This window comes from Pseudophryne corroboree, chromosome 4 (assembly GCF_028390025.1).
Source record: "Pseudophryne corroboree isolate aPseCor3 chromosome 4, aPseCor3.hap2, whole genome shotgun sequence".
Classification (NCBI taxonomy): Eukaryota; Metazoa; Chordata; class Amphibia; order Anura; family Myobatrachidae; genus Pseudophryne; species Pseudophryne corroboree.
In genome coordinates, this window is record NC_086447.1 from 697,192,170 (window position 1) to 697,206,589 (window position 14,420).

Here is a 14,420-nt window from a genome sequence, read left to right on the forward strand (position 1 = left end):
TACACAGGTTCTGTGAATGGCTGACTTTTAGCCTGCATTTCACCTGGTTTTATTCAGTCCTAGAATCTGTATAATTCATGAGTGTCCCGGTTTATGGGGACGGTATGGCAAGGCTATCTATGGGCGACTCGTCATGTACTGACATTTTGGAGGTTTTGTGGTTCCTCTAGATAAGTTTGTTTTTATTTTAAAAGCACATAAATATGTGTCCCAGTATGGGGACTCATTGTTTAGAGTTAGGTCCACTTTATTAGCAGAAGTACCTTGACCTGGTGGATGAGTAAGAATATAATATAATAATATAAGAATATAGGGGGTCATTCCGAGTTGTTCGCTCGTTGCCGATTTTCACTATGCTGCGATTTGTTGCAAATTGCACATGTGCAAGGCACGCAGGGCGCATGCGCTTAGTTATTTAACACAAAACTTAGCAGTTTTGCTGTGGCTTCTGCGGCGCTTTTCAGTCGCACTGCTGTTCGGTAAATGATTGACAGGAAAGGGGCGTTTCTGGGCGGCAACTCAGCGTTTTCCCGGCGTTTGCAAAAAACGCAGGCGTGTCAGGGAAAAACACGGGAGTGTGTGTAGAAACGGGGGAGTGGCTGGCTGAACGCAGGGTGTGTTTGTGACGTCAAACCAGGAACTAAATGGACTGAGGTGTTCGCAATCTGTGAGTAGGTCCGGAGCTACTCAGAAACTGCTAAGAATTATTTAGTAGCAGTTTTGCTAATTTTTCGTTCGCTATTCTGCTATGCTAAGATACACTCCCAGAGGGCGGCGGCCTAGCGTGTGCAATGCTGCTAAAAGCAGCTAGCGAGCGAACAACTCGGAATGAGGGCCTTATTTACCAATGTGTGCAACTGAGACTACTGAACTTTATGTTTAATTAGAAAAGTAGGTCTTTACTGGTTAGCAGCGGTATTTCTGGTTTCCTTTTCTTGATAGTCCCTCCCTTTATAGCACCAGAATTTATTTTTTAATTGATTGAGAAAATGTAATTTCTGTACAGTTGCCCGATATTGCCTGTTGTGAGGATACCAGGTTTATGTGTGCGTTATTCTCTCAGCGAGTCATAGTCTTGAGAAAGGCTGGGGTTTATACTGTAGATCCTACATGAAATGACAGTAGTATTAATTACTTTCTGAGAGACTTCCACCCCCTATCTGTGATACCGTCTATTCAGAACTTGTGATCAGTTACAGTGTTACAATTACCTGCCTTGGTCTGTGTTAAGAGTTGCCAGCGTGGTTCATCACTTCAGCAGTTTCCAGCTGGGACACCGCATCTCTCTGCCGCATGGGCTGCTGGACCCGCCAGTTGCTGAGCAACCATGACGCCGGGTGGCTGCAGGGCACTCTGGGTCTAGATTAACTTGACAGGCAGAGCTTGGCTGTACGTGCCTTTGCGCAGCTGATGTACCTCATTAGAGATGCTAGTCTTCTCCACAACTGCTGATTGGTCCTTATCTTTGTTATTACCCAGGCAGTGCTGCACGTGCAATGCCGGTGATAATTTTTATCCCAGTGCTGCTGCCTGGTTTGTTCCATGTGTATCGTTGTCCTGGTCTCCTGCTCTGCATGTGCCTGTCGTTTCTGTTTCTAGATACTATGTTCTCGTTCAACTTTATTCTAGTATCTACTAACTGCAAGTACTACTATTTCTACACCGTGATAATCAACTGCTGATTCTCAACTGCAAAGCCATATGTGTCCATTCTTTCTCAGTGATTACCATTCTGCTGATTACCATCTTGAACTATAAGTACCTCTGCTATTCAAGTGTATGCTGGACTTTTGGCTGCTATTATTGCTGAAAGCTATTCTAGTTACATAATGTGTGGATTCTGAGTTGCTGCCATTATTATAAATCTTGTAGTTGTGGGTAATTGTCTACTTTTAACCTGTGTGCAATCCTGATGCTCTGACCTGCAAGTAACCCTATTCATGCTGGTTCTGGTTCTGCAAACTACCCCTGCTTTTCCAGTGTATTTGTAGTTACTCTAGCCAGTATCTTGCGATCACCCTTGTATTGAATAAGCCCCTACTGCCTGAGCTTAAGTCCAGGTGAGAACTTAAGTACCGGTGAGAGTATAAAACTCTATGGGAGCAAAGGGTTGTTGTTAGTGGCAGAAGATCTCAGTAAGAGGCCCTAGGGGTCTCATTCATATGCAGTGGTGTTTCATAACAGATAGTACTGCTGTAAGGGAGGCCGCTGAATGGGGTCCTGCGGAGAGTGATGCCTCTGGACTCTTTGCTACTCGTGTATAGTCTTTTCTGGATCCTGGCCACTGTGGACTGTGAATTACTGATTCTAGCCACTTGACGGTGCCCTTTACCAACGTAATATGGTCCATCTTACTAGTCAGTCCAGTATATGCAGTACACTAGGTCCACTGGCCTATGGATGGTTCCCAGTGGAACATATGCTTAGACTGTATATTCACTGATCCATTCAAAACTGTGTGAAGTCTGCTGCCGACAGGCTCAAAGGTAGGGCTGCCTAGCACGATAGCAGGGGTCCTAGGCATGCTCCAACCCCGCTGACACAGCACACAAAGTCTCTGGTGCAACTTCTTTTTATCCCTATGTCCAGTGCAGGGAATGGTTTTGAATGATCCAGGATGTAAATGTGTCCTGGACAGCGTGGCAAGGAACCTGGGCCATCTGCTATTCTGGAGTTGTCAAGTCTGCTCCAATGGTACGGGTAGGTTCTTGCCCCTGAAATACTTACAACATACATTTACACTGCAAGGAAGCAAGGGCACTCTTCCAAATACAAAGCCAGGCAGTAGCTAGTAATAAACATTACAAAATCAATACAAAGTTTGCTACATTGGTAACACAGTATACTACAGTCTTTATTATAAGAGGCAGTCAGAACATTTGTTGCTCTTGCAGCTTCTTTCTCTGCGCTTGTTCAGAGAAACGTTGTAAAAAGTTCTCTGGGTCACTGCTTTGAGATAAACCCAGCTGCTGGACTATACCCCTTTCACACCGCCTGAGGCGGGTCGCACGCGGGAGCCGGGTTGGTGACGTCGGCATTGACGGGGCAGCGCTCGGAGATCACATGATCTCCAAGCGCCGCCCGTACACAAAAAGTGAACGGGAAATGGGTCGCATTGACCCGGCTTCCGTTCACACCGCACAGCGAGCCGTGTTGAATACGAACAAATATATTTGCACCTGGCGCTCGTCACAAAACCCAGTGAAAGCAGCTGACCTCTGAGGGTTGATCCAAAAAACCCTCCAAAGAAAAAACTATAGCAACAAAGAATGAGACAGCGCTGTACACTAAAGTTTATGAGATACAATTTTATCTTTCTTTAAAAATGCATATACACAAAATAAATTTAGAAATATATGCGCACATAAATGTACATGAATACAAACAAAGATACCGGCCAGTATCACATATTATTAAAATATATTATATACTGCAAAATAATATCAATTAAAAAATACTAGCAAATGAAATGATGACTCTGGACTTAATATTAATATATACTAAAAGTAACAGTCCCAATAATTTTTGACACAATGATTTTATATGCTTTCAATGAGTGATGTAGCTTTCCTACTCCAAACAACCTTTCACTTTATCCAAATCCAGCAGGTTAGATGTTCTTTTACAGCTGCATGTATTTCAAGAAAGAACACACTTTTAAAATAATGTCCCGGAAAAGCAAACAGTCAATTACCCGTGATGAACGCAGGGTTAGTGGATTAATTCACCCCCTTATTATTTGAAAAGCATGAATCCAGGATTAGAGCATGTATCGCCAACGTGCTCAATTTAGCTATTATCCTGTCCGGCTGCACAAGCTAGCAGCATGCAATAGGGTCACCAACACTTTACTTCACTCTTAACCCTGTGCACTGGGGTATGAGTGATAAAAATTCACCGGCCGGTGTTTGTGCGCAACAAGCTCTACACCCGGTAATTGCAGAGGGTGAGAGACTTGTTCCTTCACTCACAGTACTGTTGTATTCCTCCCTCTCAAACGCGTTTCTCCGCCTCAGGGTCCGTTGTCAGCGGCTTCATCAGTGTCAGATATGTTTGTCCGTCTCCGTGGATCTTTAAATACCGCACTCGCTAATTTGCGCATGCGCATTGCGCTCGCGGTTCAAGCCTCACTTCTAGATGTACTCATTATACATCTGCGGTCACCTTGTTATCAATCCAAATTACTTTTTCACCAAATCAGCTCTCCAGTGCAATCTAATCATACCACCATTGTGCATATTAAATATGTTCCCACTGCTTTCTCCACATCAAAAACTTAGACAACCTATCTTAAAAAATGTGTTACATGTATATTGTTACTCATCATAATTTTGCAATATCGTTCATCATCATAATTAAAAGACTTCACCAACAGTACAATCTTATCATTCTGTGTTTCCTACACATACATATATATATAGCTAACAAATGTGCCCATATATCCTGCACATACATATATATCTTTCTTTATTGGATTCACACACCAGCATCAATCAATCAATCAATTCAATAAAGCCAGTTAATTACCAACATTCCATTACTGCCATCTAGTGACCAAAATTTATACAATCATGACCTCATAACCCATCTAGATAATTTCATCATACTTATATGGTTTTCTAATTCTTTCTTAACTACTCGAATCATCAGACCCCTTTATATTTATAATACTCTCAACATATTATACCGTCGCTATTTTATGTATCCCCTTAGTATATCACCACTATGAATATTTTTATTTGTATTTTTATTTTTATTTTTATTATTTTATGTTTATCGCTGGTGCCATCTCACCAGGTGCTCCTGCAACTGGCCATTCTGTTTCCCCCAAGGTGACCTCACCCCATACACATACGCTATACCCATGTATCCATATATAGACTGAATTCTTTTTCTTTTTTACCCCTAATTTGGAATATACCATTACGAAAAACATTTCTTGAAAAATCATAAAAATTATAAAGATTATAGAAATTATAAAAAATTATAAAAATTATAAAAAACGGTATATCAAAAATATATATTAAATAATAATGATAATAAATAAAGCACATAACATTAAATTCCATTCAATTCCACCGTATCGTTAAGTCCGCCCGGCACCAATGTATCCATTTTGTAGATCCAGAACGCTTCCCTCCTACAAAGAAGGTTGTAACGATCACCTCCACGTACTGTATTTTTTATCTGTTCAATCGCCACCATTGTGCTACTTTCAAATTTTGAGTTCTGACATTGTGTTATATGACTGGATAATGGATGTCGGGCGCCCTTAAGTACATTACGTCTATGCTCCATATAGCGTATGTGCATAGTTCGTGTAGTCCTTCCTATGTATTGTTTTCCACATACACATGTGATCACATAAATAATGCTCTAATCCTGGATTCATGCTTTTCAAATAATAAGGGGGTGAATTAATCCACTAACCCTGCGTTCATCACGGGTAATTGACTGTTTGCTTTTCCGGGACATTATTTTAAAAGTGTGTTCTTTCTTGAAATACATGCAGCTGTAAAAGAACATCTAACCTGCTGGATTTGGATAAAGTGAAAGGTTGTTTGGAGTAGGAAAGCTACATCACTCATTGAAAGCATATAAAATCATTGTGTCAAAAATTATTGGGACTGTTACTTTTAGTATATATTAATATTAAGTCCAGAGTCATCATTTCATTTGCTAGTATTTTTTAATTGATATTATTTTGCAGTATATAATATATTTTAATAATATGTGATACTGGCCGGTATCTTTATTTGTTTGTATTCATGTACATTTATGTGCGCATATATTTCTAAATTTATTTTGTGTATATGCATTTTTAAAGAAAGATAAAATTGTATCTCATAAACTTTAGTGTACAGCGCTGTCTCATTCTTTGTTGCTATAGTGTTGAATACGAGTTCAACCCTGCTCGCTACCATGGTTGAAATACCAGGTCGCTCAACGCAGTATTTTTCCCCTTGCACCTTTCAGACTGCACATGAACACGGGTTATGCTCGCTCATGTGCCCATAAACCGTTTTCATAGCTGCGGTCTGAAAGGGGTATTAGTAATGGGCTTAAGGTAGTCACACCTGTAGTATTACTTTGTGAAAACCCAGTGTTTCTGAAATTGCTGTAATGTTTATTACTGAGAGATGGGGTACAGCGTACTGAAGGAGCAGGCTTACATGATTGTATGGGGGAACATGAGCTAAAACAGGTTTCAGACAAAAGAGGTTATTTTTGAACTTTGCAAATTCACTTAATGTAAGCTAATTTTGCTGATGTCACAGCTACTGTATGGTGAGCAGTAATGTTTCCAGAACCTTGCTAAGGTCCAGCACATGCACATTCCATTGCTAGCCCTATTGTCACTTTAGTAGTAAAGAGTCCATATATTCAGGGACGTATTAAGGAGGGAGGGGCCGTGTACAATCTCCGTCCGGGCCGCCTCCTCTCTAGCTGGCAGAGCAAGTGAGTAGACTCTGGGGCTGTGCTAGAGTCTATGCTCAGGTCTTTGGGAAAATAGCACTGGACCATTTTCCTGGTGATTTGTGCAGCACTGCTGCTGCTGACATGGGACTCAAGAGAGGTGAGTATTGAATAATATGGGTGCAGGGTGTGTGGTGTGTATACACCTTGGACCCATGGTCCTGACATTCCTGGTGCATAGGCTTTTCCAGCTACCTACAGGGCTTATTCAGAGGTGGACACTGTTGTCGCTGCATCTTTGTATGCAGCAGTTGTGCGGCAATATGTTAAGCCACAGGATGTGTCAAGTGTAAATAAACGCATCCTGGCAGCTTCTCTGATCCGCTGCTGCATCCAAAGATGTAGCATCGGATTAATTGCGTGGACATCTTAAATCTGGGTTACCCTCAGGTTACTCAGGATGTTCGGCAATATCACGCTGCTGGGGCCAGTGAGGATGCATCCAAGGACCCAGCCACTGGCTTTGGTACGCCCAGAACGCTCCCCATCACCACCCCAAAAGCCAGCAGTATGTCAATCATGGTATGGCGTGCCGCAGAACCAAATCTTGACATGCGCAGTTCGGCTCCTGTGCATACACAGATATGCAAATCTCAAATTACATAAATCCCTGAGTCAGGCCCTAGGTTTTGAGAACCTACAGATGACAAATAGGAAATTGGAACCTGGAATTGCATGAGATAATTTGCACTGTAGGGCAACATGCTCTAAATGCCTGTATAGCATAATTCTAATCTAATCTGTGTACATAAGAATAAAGCAGCCATAGCCTGTGAGTAGAGAGGGAATATAGTGATGGACTTTTCTTTCCATGTCCTGATATGAATATTTTGTTAGCAGTTTAAAAATATGAGACCTACATACATGGAACAATATCGTGTTTTATCATTAAGTTTCCAATGCATACATATTTTTTGTTATTATTATGGTTGTTATTATTATCAATATTAATAACAATAGTCAACTTTATTATTAGTATACTAGCACTGCAGTGTGCAGCGCTTTCCAGAAAATATTTCTTCATTCACATCAGTGCCCGCCCCAGTGCAGTCTAGATTCTGTGAAACACAGTTACAAGGATCAATTTCGTACAGCCAAATAATGAAAAAAATAAAATAAAATCACTGAGTGGAATCCCACATGAACACTGTAAGAACAAGAAGACTCCTTACAGACAGTGCCCTGTCTTTATGTGTTGGCATTCATCTTTATTTGCCCTCCAGAGACAATTTTGAAAAACACAATACAGTTGTGTAAACTACAGAAACCTTTATATGAATACCGAATGTACTTTTTATACTGAGCATCACTTTAGCTTATTTTGGACCTAATTTAGAATTGAATGTAAATGTCTTGTCCTATTTCCTTTGTGATCTGACCACAAGTTGCCTTTACGACTCCCTACACCAAGGAGCCCGGGATTGGGTTGGAGGTAGCGTGTAGATGCAGCCATAGTACAGTAAAGGTACGTCAATTTGAACTGTACCGATGGTGTCCACCTAAAAGACACAAATGCTCCTATTAGGAGGGAAAAGACTTCCGGGTAGCCAAACTTTGGTTCAAGTTGTGAGTTGATGGTGGGCACTGTCCTTGTCTGATCTGCTGTCTGCGTCTAAGACACAGCCAATTATGCAAATGTAGAAAAAATGCTGCCGCTGCGATATAACAACAGGATTACAGTGTATACTGTGTGGACTTTAAAGCTAACATTTTCCTCAGTGCTGGATGTGCTGGTTATTCTTGTAGGGGGGAAATAAGATGAATGCATCTGTTATTAGTATAATATGCTGCTGTCTAAACAAATGTGCTGTAACCTGTAGCTGACACTTTCTAGCAGAGTTTAAAAAATAGAAACTAACATTTGTCGGTTTGTGCACAATCCATTACATTAATAAGCCTCACTGTAATTGTTTAAGACATGTAGGTTTTAGTTTTAGTCTACATACTTCTTTGTAATGCCCGTTCTATCCTCGCATAATAAGGAAATTCACAGAGCTTGCCACTGCCTCAGCATTAATTGGGTTGAGCTTTCTTTCTAAATTATGAGTGCACAGCAAAAAACAAATTGTGCCTAACTTATTAAATGACTTAATTATAAATCACTAGTGGCTTAGCTGCACCAGGATGCAAATGATTCTTGGATAATGAATCTTTAATCGCTTCAAATTGCAAATTGCATGCTGCATAAATTCCAGTGATGGATATTTACTGAAAGAGTTCATATTAATGTTTTTATTTACTCTATAAATGAAGTTGTTTTGTGAATTTTCTTTGTTAGAACTACAGACAGTGGACAAAAAAAAATAAGAACAAATCTCTGAAGTCTCTTAAAGTATTATAACAAGAAGTTAAGCATTGTCTGCTACTGTATTGTCTAATGGTGCCCATACACTGTGAGAGAAATTGAAGGATTGTATGTACATTTTAGGTACCTTTTGACGTGATGCACGGGCACGCCAGTCGAATCTCACGTCTCAAGATAGTATGTGCTGCACTTAATATCTATCGAATCGCAGTGCGTTCGCATGTGTTTTTAAAAACATATGCTATATATCGCAGTGCGATGGGCACCCGCCGGAGGCCGCTCCCACTCGGCGGTAACGTGCCCTTCATGTGATTACCATGCGATCTATCGCATGGTAATCACTTTGGCAGTTCAGGTGCGATTTCATCGCACCTGAACTGCCAGTGCGATGCCCCGCGATATCGTGTTGCGGGGCATCGCACTATGGGCAGCATAAGAGATGGATGCAGTATCATTCTTTCACAAGGAAGTGCCCCCACTGATAGCTGGTTACTGGGGGTGGCAGACTAGCTCAGAAATTATGGTAGAGTAAAACATGAATTCTCTGTTGGGTTCAAGGCTATAATATATATGTATTATTGGGATGCGGTTACATTGTCGGCAGTCAAGATTCTGGGGGTCAGGATACCATACCCAATGCGTATTATTGGTGTCATGAACACATGCCATTGGACTATCCATGTATTGCCATTTTGGAAAGCAGCCCAGTAAAAGATTGCCCCAATACGGGGTGAAGTTAATTTCTCATTAGCTTGTAGTACAGATTAACCTTGAACATGTTCTCTATGGGAAGGACTGCACCCAAATGATGGCAGGAAAATACACCCTGTGGAACCACGGATTCCTCCAATATTGGCATTAATAGAAGTGTATTTGAAGAAAAGAGTAACACTGTGGCAAGAGAGGAGAAGAGGATGCAAACTTTGCACCCGCTTTTAGGGAGAAGGCACATAGGATGGGAAGGCTGGTGGGAGTGGGTAGTAGTTGGAAAGGAGGATGCGGAGAGAAGGATATAGCTTTACACATTTCTATTCACCTGTTGTAGGCACTCAGGGTACCTATGACACTTTACATTTAGTAATGTTTATTTATTTTCGTGTTTGAATATAAAAATAGATGCATAAAAGCTGCATGTGTAATACATAGTATATTGTCTGTGGGAAAGGTTGGTACAGGCATACTTAAGCTGGGTACACACCTGATGATATATCACCCGATATATTGTTCCAATGCAGATTGGAACGATGTATCAGCCATATCGCCTACAGTGAATGCCCATTCTGCGCGCCACCACTGTAGTTAGCGGCCTTCTGGTCGGCCATGCTGCAGGTTCAATCAGAGGACATTGCTACCGATGCCATGCTGCCGAAAGCAGCATGGCATCCCCCGCTGCTCTGTCGCTCCCCTGTATTGGCAAGTGTGTAAGCGCTTGCCGATGCAGGGTCCCGTTGCCCATGATATCAGCCGGGTCCCGTTGCCCATGATATCAGCCACATCTGTCGCCCCCGTGCATTGGCAAGTGTGTAAGCGCTTGCCGATGCAGGGTCCCGTTGCCCATGATATCAGCCGGGTAAACTTCACTCCAGTGTCGTGTAATGTAGCGAGAGTAGCTTGTTGACAATAGTCCATGCTATGTAATGACAATTGTATCTTTAAGCAGTCATAGCACTGAGAGAATGACAGTAACGGAAAATATCTCCCTGCAATAAAATTCTGTGAAAAGGAAATAACTAAAATGTATTTACAAAACTTATTGTATGCATATTGTTGTAAATGTATTTAAGATAGAAGTCACATTGAATGATAATGACTGAAGCACCTTGTTAGGGCATTCATATGACTTTATACAACATCACTGTAGACTTTTGAGCTTTAGGGTCTTAAAAGTTTTTAATGTTTTATGGTAGCACAATTTTGCAAATACTAATCTGCAAAACGAATTTGCAGGTCAGTGAGTCGCATTCTAACTTGGCATTTGTAAAACAAAAGTGTACATTTACTAGACATCAGAGCCGTAGAGTGTCCTGTACTGTTAAGCAATGTGTAAGAAAATAAAATGAGAGAGAGGGAGTCTCAAGGGTTTGTTAGCGTGCTCTGAATAATATGGCCTGCTCCTTTTGTAGAATGTGCTGAAAGAGCTGGAGAGGAGAAAAGCTGATTTAAACAGCGTGACGGAGAGTAGCGCAGCTTTGCAGTGCTTGGTGGAAGGAAGTGAGAACATCCTGGAAGAGAAGCTCTGTGTCCTCAATGCTGGCTGGAGCAGAGTCCGCACTTGGACAGAAGATTGGTGCAATACCCTATTGGTAAGTACTCGCCAACACTGCATTTCACTTGTATCATGATATCTAACCAGTTTCACTATATGATTTTATTTTCTTATAATATTTAACTTTTGATAACTTGTTGCCATAGTCAGGCTATTGGCACGCTCTGGATCTTCAATCCCCTTACTCGCAGTTATGCACATGGCCAACCCATTATTGACTAAAGGGCCTTTAACACATTGTTTATTCACAAACTTACCATATAACCACATAAAGCAATACACACACAATAACGTTTTGCACCCACAAAACATCTTTTAATACAAAATGTTCGTAATGTGACAGCAACTTAACTTGAGCATATGACAACAATACAATAAATATACTGATGTGTCCTCATAAAACTTTGTGCTAATCACACTATATAGCCCCATATATCGCCCCACATACTCTGCGACTATTGTATCTTAATTGCACCCCTAATGCTGCAAAAGTACATTGCAATCATACAGTGACTATTGAGGCTGGCAGTACTTCTGTGTACAGCTGAGTAGCAAATCTGTGTTAAAAAAAAAAAAAATGGTTCCCGTGCCAGCAGTTGCAGCTATTCCTTTTTCCACATTTCATTATGCTGAATCTACAACTTTATACATATTTTATACAAATTAGCTAGCGACAAAAGTGGTAGCATAGCATCCCTGGATCAGCTTTATATGTAGTAACAATGTGAATAATATTTAGTAAAGTATTGCTACCCAGGGCAGTAGAGAGCCTGGCTGGGCCCAGGTACCTTACTGGGGGCGTGGCCATATCACAGGAGGCGTGGTTATGCACCCTTAGAAAAAATACAGAAAAAATTGTATTTTAAGCGCCTCCCTCTCCATAATGCAGCCCAGCAGTCAGCAGCGTGTGCTGGGCCTGAGTAGAAGAGCTGCAAGTGCTGCTGTCAGGTAAGGGGGTGGGGACCTGGGCCCCTCCTGGACCTCTCCATAAGACCTGGGCCTGGGTGATTAGTACCCTCTCGGCACCTATGTTGCTTCCTGTGGCCAAGCGTCTAAGTCACGGCAAGCGTCTCACGCCATATTGCGAAAAGATGTGAGGACACATCTGTAGGGCCATTCCACCAGCATACTCAGCTCGCTGTTGTCTGTGCCACCTTGTCAACCCGTGCAAGAGTTTGTGATATTTGTAGAATTTTCTATTAAGCATTTAAGACATGACTGACATGACTGTACATGATGTATCATATTTTATATATTGAGCAGAGGCGTAACTAGGGTTTTTGGAGCCCAGGGCAAGATGGAAAATGGAAAATGGCGCCCCCCCCCCCAAAAAAAAAAAAAAGCACCAAAAGAAGCATGTGCGCGCGTCGAAAAAAATGGGCGTGGCCACACACCAGAAGGGGTGTGCTCACGCGCACCAGAAGGGGTGTGGCCACTGAAAATGGCCCACAGTGCCAGTTACATTGCCCCACAGTGCCAGACACAATGCCCCACAGTGCCGGATACATGCCCCACGGTGCCGGTTACATTGCCCCACAGTGCCAGTTACATTGCCCCACAGTGCCAGTTACATTGCCCCACAGTGCCAGTTACATTTCCCCACAGTGCCGGATACATGCCCCACAGTGCCGGTTACATGCCCCACAGTGCCAGTTACATGCCCCACAGTGCCGGATACAAAGCCTCACTGTGCCGGATACATGCCCCACTGTGCCGGATACATGCACCACTGTGCCAGTAACATGCCCCACAGTGCCGGATACAAAGCCTCACTGTGCCGGATACATGCCCCACTGTGCCGGATACATGCACCACTGTGCCAGTAACATGCCCCACAGTGCCGGATACAAAGCCTCACTGTGCCGGATACATGCCCCACTGTGCCGGATACATGCCCCACTGTGCCGGATACATGCCCCACTGTGCCAGATACATGCCCCACTGTGCCTGATACATGCCCCACTGTGCCAGTTACATGCCCCACTGTGCCTGATATATGCCCCACTGTGCCAGATACATGCCCCACTGTGCCAGATACATGCCCCACTGTGCCAGTTACATGCCCCACTGTGCCAGTTACATGCCCCACTGTGCCTGATACATGCCCCACTGTGCTCCCCCCCCCTTACTCACCGCTTGTGGCTCCGGGTCGCCTCTGATATGTGAGGGGAGGAGAGCGCAGCGCCTCTCCTTACCCTCACCGCTCCAGGTCTCCGGCGGCTGTGTGGCGCCAGTTCGCTAGCCAATCAGATCTCGCGGACCGGCAGCCAATCAGGAGCTGGTCCGCAAGCTCTGATTGGCTAACGCCACCGGAGACCGGACATAGCAGCGCAGCTAGTGCTGGCAGCGGCGGTGAGGGGAGGGAGAGACGCTGCGCTCTCCTCCCCTCACATTTCGGTGTGACGGGGGCGAGTGGGGCATGATGCCCTGGCCGCCGGCGGCGCCCCCCTCTCCTGGGCCTGCCAAGGTGCCCAGGGCACGTGCTCCACTCGCCCTACCCTAGTTACGCCTCTGATAATGAGTCATATAAATCAAAGCAACTTGCTTTGGTTTAATCTCCTGTCAAATTAAAAGGAGACTATAAAAAGTGTACAATACACTGTATAAACTATACTCTTTCCTGTCACAATTATATCACTGTAGGGTCTATCAAATGGGGGTAGTAATCTCAGTGCTAGCGAAAGTAATTACGTGCCAGGAGTCAGCGTAGCTCCTGGTCTGGTTGCTTTTTTCAGTGACCTATTACAAAACATTTAAATACTACTCACTATGTTTGCAATCTTTTAAATGGTCTTTTTTAAGAAGAAGTCCTTAACCCACCGAATTGTCTAGAATAACGTTATCCCACAATTGGTGAAGACCGCAATTCCTGTGCTGACGTCAGGCCTATATCTTTGAGCTAACATGATGAACTCAAATATTTGCTTTCAGATTAAACACGGTATTACCGCAGATTATGCATTACTACTTAGTGGGGTTTGTCCCCGGCTGGCATGCAACAACACATATAGAAAAGAAGATAGAATACAGAAGGTAAAAAAGACCGACACTCCATCTCTCCTCTCTCTAGGCTCAGAGATGGCTTTTGATAAACTCTTTGCCCATTTATGTTCACCCTGTATCAAAAATGTGGTCTAAGGGAAAATCTGATTACAAGAATACAGTCTTCTCAAAAATCTTCTCAAACCCTATAGTCCAAGTACAAATGAATGCAGTGATGCTAAGCACCATCCATGACACCAGACAAAATACTCCTTATTTTCACTTATTTTTTTCATTAACTGTGGAGCCATAGGCTCCTTATCAGACAAGAACTCTCAGCTAATCATTAGGAAAGGAATCGCTAAATCTTCCGTCTGCACTAAAGAGGGA

At 42.8% G+C, this 14,420-nt stretch overlaps 1 protein-coding gene across 3 annotated transcripts in view; it reads left to right on the forward strand.

Moving 5' to 3' along the window:
- Positions 1-14,420, forward strand: part of UTRN (utrophin) — a 1,167,552-nt gene that overhangs the window by 381,048 nt on the left and 772,084 nt on the right. For all 3 annotated transcript variants that reach the window (XM_063917938.1, XM_063917937.1, XM_063917939.1), the window contains one exon: positions 10,906-11,085. In XM_063917938.1, coding sequence (XP_063774008.1) covers positions 10,906-11,085 — 180 coding nt within the window. The remainder of the gene's footprint in view (positions 1-10,905; positions 11,086-14,420) is intronic.